Below are 4,515 nucleotides of genomic sequence, written 5' to 3' on the forward strand. Positions count from 1 at the left end.
TGCATTTGAACCTATATCACTTATATTCGCAAGTATTGTTGAGGACTCATCAGATGGATGACGGAGATCCTCTGAATATTGCACTTGGTGCCGACTACCTCGAAGGACCACCCACTGTAGTGGGTCTATTTGTAACGCGCAACCTAACCGTTACGCGTATCTCTCTATGTGTTCTGTTCTGTTCTGTCTTGTATGTGCTTTCTGTCTGTCTGTCTGGTGTTGTCTGTGCTTTCTGTCTATCTGAAGTTGTCTGTCTATCGAGAATGTTCTGTCTATCTGCTGAGAATGTTCTGTCTATCTGTACTCTCTGTATGTTCTGTACTCTGCTGAGAATGTTCTGTGTGTCTTCTGAGAATGTTCTGTGTGTCTTCTGAGAATGTTCTGTCTATCTGAAGTTGTCTGTCTATCGCTCTAAGACTGTTTTGTCTGTCTGTACTCTCTGTATGTTCTGCCTGTACTGTTGAGAATGTTCTGTCTATCTGCTGAGAATGTTCTGTCTATCGCTCTAAGACTGTTCTGTCTGTACTCTGAGAATGTTCTGTGCTCTAGAGGACCGGAGTCATGTCTCATATCACCTCGGTCCTCCCTACTTCTCTTAACCTAGGGTGGGCGGCAAGGAATTACGGTCCAATCACTGCAATCCCAAATCCAATGAGACTGCCCCAAAACGGTGGGCCGGGAGTTAGGAGGGAGAGTGACAAAATAACTCCTGCGAGACCTCCCGCGCTGATGGGCCTACGTGCCCGAACAATGCCAGACCCAACCGTCATTGACTGGACCGTAATCAAGGACCAGGAGACGTTATGACGGTGCCACATGTGCCCGGGAACGGCCCGGGACAGACCCATACCGTCCGGGTACCCAAGCACATGGCCCCTGCCATAAATCCTGGCCACTTGGCCCTAACATACCGCCCACCTTGAACATGCATCGCATGTTCAACTATGTCTATATTTGATAACCCATATAAGTGTAAGCTTATGATATGATTACAATCTACGTATTCTGTGCGAATATTACAATATTTACAATGATCGAGATTTACACTATACATAGTTGCGCTACACCTCGTGTGACATTTCTAAGTGATCTAACGGTATTATACACAATTTTGTCACGGGTCGTTAATTGTTCCGGTTGACGTTCTGACTGTTGCGACACGAATCACTCCATCTGTACCAGGGTGTACCTGGACGATTCTTCCCATGCTCCACTGTAACGGGGGTAGATTGTCCTCCTTGATGATGACCAAGGAATCCACGGCTAATTTCGACGTGGTGGAATGCTGCCATTTGTGTCGTTGCTGCAACTGTTGTATACATTCCCGCTGCCACCTTTGCCAGAAATGCTGGACCATTTGCTGGATTAGCTGGTATCTGTTAAGTCGAGTGACCTTGATATCTCGTAGGTCATGAGATGGCAGTGTTGTAAGGGCAGTACCAATTAAAAAATGCCCAGGGGTCAAAGGGTTTAGGTCTGTGGGATCTGAGGATAATGGTGAAAGTGGACGTGAATTTAAACAGGATTCTATTTGCGTCAGTAACGTATATAGCTCTTCGAACGTGAGCCTCTGATCTCCTATAATGCGTGTGAGGTGGTATTTAGCAGGCGGATTGCTCGTGTGTACCTTCTACAATGCGCGACATATGCCCTAACGTCTCATATTCTGACATGAATTCTGTATACTGCTGTCTTTTGGTCGTAGTCTATGGGTGCGTTGGATAGTCTTCCGCCCACCCTGAGTAGTCCGCCATTGTCCAGAAATACATTTAGGGACCGTAGCGCACTGGAATTTGGAAGTGCTTGTTGCGTTTGTACTAATCTGATCTCTGTCGAAAATGCCTCCTTTTGAGCAAGTAATTCCAAACGTGTTCTCGCTGCATTGATTTCTATTGTTTGGGGTTAGTTCCTCTATGTCCCAAAACCTCTCTAATTGAGATTGCAGGTCATTGAGTGTGGCTAAACAACACATATTGTTTTGTGGTAATTTCTTATCTGCCCAGGTAGGAGTGCCTCCCAAAACCCAACCGAGTTGGGTCTTTTGCAAGAGCAGGTTGGGAGTTGATTTGTGTTGACCGACACATAGCAATGTCCAAAATAGACCTGCTCCAATGAGCATATCTATTGGCCGTTGTAAATGGAATCCTGGATCGGCTAGCTCTATGTGACTTGGAATTTCTATTTTTTCTCTATGTATCTGAAAATTGGGCATGTCTGACGTGATGGTTTCTATTGATAGGCATTGTACCGTGTGTTGAGATTTATTGTATCGCGAATGAATTGTTAATGTTGCTCTACCTTCTATGGAATTTACTGCCCTTCCTAATCCTGTCACTGTTGAACTTATTGCAGTCGGTTTGATGCCGAGTCGTTGGCAAAATTCCGTGGTTATAAAATTTGCTTGAGATCCCGAATCTAATAATACCCTGCATTTATGTGACTGACCACCCTTGTCCTTGACATAAACTATTGCTGTCGATAATACGGCATGCCCTATTGTATTTGCTACGTTAGCTGTGAGTACTGGGGGTTCTCGCGAATCTGATTCTTCTGTATCCGCGTAGCCTTCTTCTGCGCGTTTGAATTCGGGATTATGTAATAAGGAATGATGCTTCCTTCCACACTGTTTGCAATGACTCCGTGTACACGCCCGTACCCGATGTCCCGATGACAAACAATTGAAGCACAGCCGGGCTTCTTGCACTATCTTTGTTTTTGTATTTAAATCGCTGTTCTTAAATTTCTCACAGTTATATATCGCGTGATTGGCCTTACATGCGGGGCACCCGGCTGAGCTAACTACATGCGAAGCTATGTAACGAGGGGTATTATTTGTTCCTCGAGGTCGCTGGTCGACCCTGGGTGCAGCTACCTGAACACTGACCGCGATATTTGCTAAATATTTGGAACGTTCTTCTATAAACGCAGAGAATTGACCAAATGTAGGCATTTCCGACTGAGATATTATTCTCCTTTCCCATTCTCTCATGGACACTTGACCTAACTTTCTGGACAATAATGGAACTAACATGGTATCCCAAGTTTCAACCGATTCACCCAAAGACATTAACGCTATTCTATGATTTGTAGCTTCGTCCAGAAATTCCCGCAATGTGATGTCTGATTCCCTTTGAATGGATTTTAAATCAAGTAATGAATTTACATGGTGCCGCTTGAGACTTGTAGAGTCTTCATATCGCGACTTGAGTAATTCCCATGCATGTCTGTAATTTGTTCCGGACACGCCTAACGCTTGAATCACACGAGCCGCTACCCCCTTGAGTGAGGTATTTAAATAATGGAACCGTTGTATGTCTGTTAATGAATTATTCTCGTGAATCACTGATGTAAATGTGTCTTTAAATTTCACCCAATCACTGTAATTGCCATCAAAGGAAGGCAGTTGCAGTGTCGGTAATCTAACGTTTATTGCGGTATCTGTCGTCTGCGCGGATATCGGGCTGTTCGTGGTTATCCTACTCTGCTCCGGAGTGGCACGGGCAATGACTATTTCGACTTGATCTATCAGATCAAAATACGCCGTCTCGAATTCTTCGCGCTCGATCGCGTGCGCTGCTTCGGCGTCCGTACCAGCTACGAGTATTTCGATTCTCGTTTGAACTCTATTAAAATTGTCAAGGAGACATACATTTGCATCTAACCGTTTCTTAAGAGAACCCACCGAAGTCGTGGTCGCGAATTTGCAAATAAATGTCTTAAACCGCGTGAGTGCAGCCTTGACCGTTCCGCGCTCGATCATCAACGGTTTGAGATCTTCCGCCATAGTGATTTACTGACGCAAATGGGACTATAAAGGTACTTATCACTTGGGCTGGGATACTTGGTACTGCTGTCGATGCCTGTTGGCTGCAATGATGTTGAGCTGCTGCGTGATTGTCCTGCTGTGGTGCTGGACTTCTGTGGTGTTGCACTGCTCTGAAGCTATATGCACTGCCTTCTCTGGATGCTGTAGCCTCCGGAAGAAACTTCTCGTCACTGAGCTCCTGAGATTCCTGATTGAAGCCAGGTGTTGGTGCTCTCGTGATACACTGTACTGCGTGGCTGTAGCCTCTGATGATCTGTCACTTCGTCTATGCGTTCTTATATCCGGCTCGAAGGACCAAATGCTGCGTGGCTGTAGCCTCCGATGATCTGTCACTTCGTCTGTGCGTTCTTGTATCCGGCTCGAAGGACCAAATGCTGCGTGGCTGTAGCCTCCGATGATCTGTCACTTCGTTTGTGCGTTCTTATATCCGGCTCGAAGGACCAAATGCTGCGTGGCTGTAGCCTCCGATGATCTGTCACTTTGTCTCTGCGTTCTAATATCCGGCTCGAAGGACCAAATGTTGAGGACTCATCAGATGGATGACGGAGATCCTCTGAATATTGCACTTGGTGCCGACTACCTCGAAGGACCACCCACTGTAGTGGGACTATTTGTAACGCGCAACCTAACCGTTACGCGTATCTCTCTATGTGTTCTGTTCTGTTCTGTCTTGTCTGTGCTTTCTGTCT

General features: G+C 45.8%; 1 protein-coding gene across 1 annotated transcript; it reads right to left on the bottom strand.

The window, feature by feature from the left end:
* Positions 1 to 272: 272 nt before the first annotated feature.
* Positions 273 to 4,054, bottom strand: LOC143263086 (uncharacterized; the record flags this gene model as incomplete). Its single annotated transcript, XM_076528332.1, has 5 exons — positions 273 to 457; positions 912 to 918; positions 1,190 to 1,578; positions 1,657 to 3,594; positions 3,821 to 4,054. Coding segments are annotated over 5 exons (2,753 nt in total), but the record flags the coding sequence as incomplete, so codon positions are not given.
* Positions 4,055 to 4,515: the final 461 nt, after the last annotated feature.

This window comes from Megalopta genalis, unplaced genomic scaffold, assembly GCF_051020955.1.
Source record: "Megalopta genalis isolate 19385.01 unplaced genomic scaffold, iyMegGena1_principal scaffold0324, whole genome shotgun sequence".
NCBI lineage: Eukaryota > Metazoa > Arthropoda > Insecta > Hymenoptera > Halictidae > Megalopta > Megalopta genalis.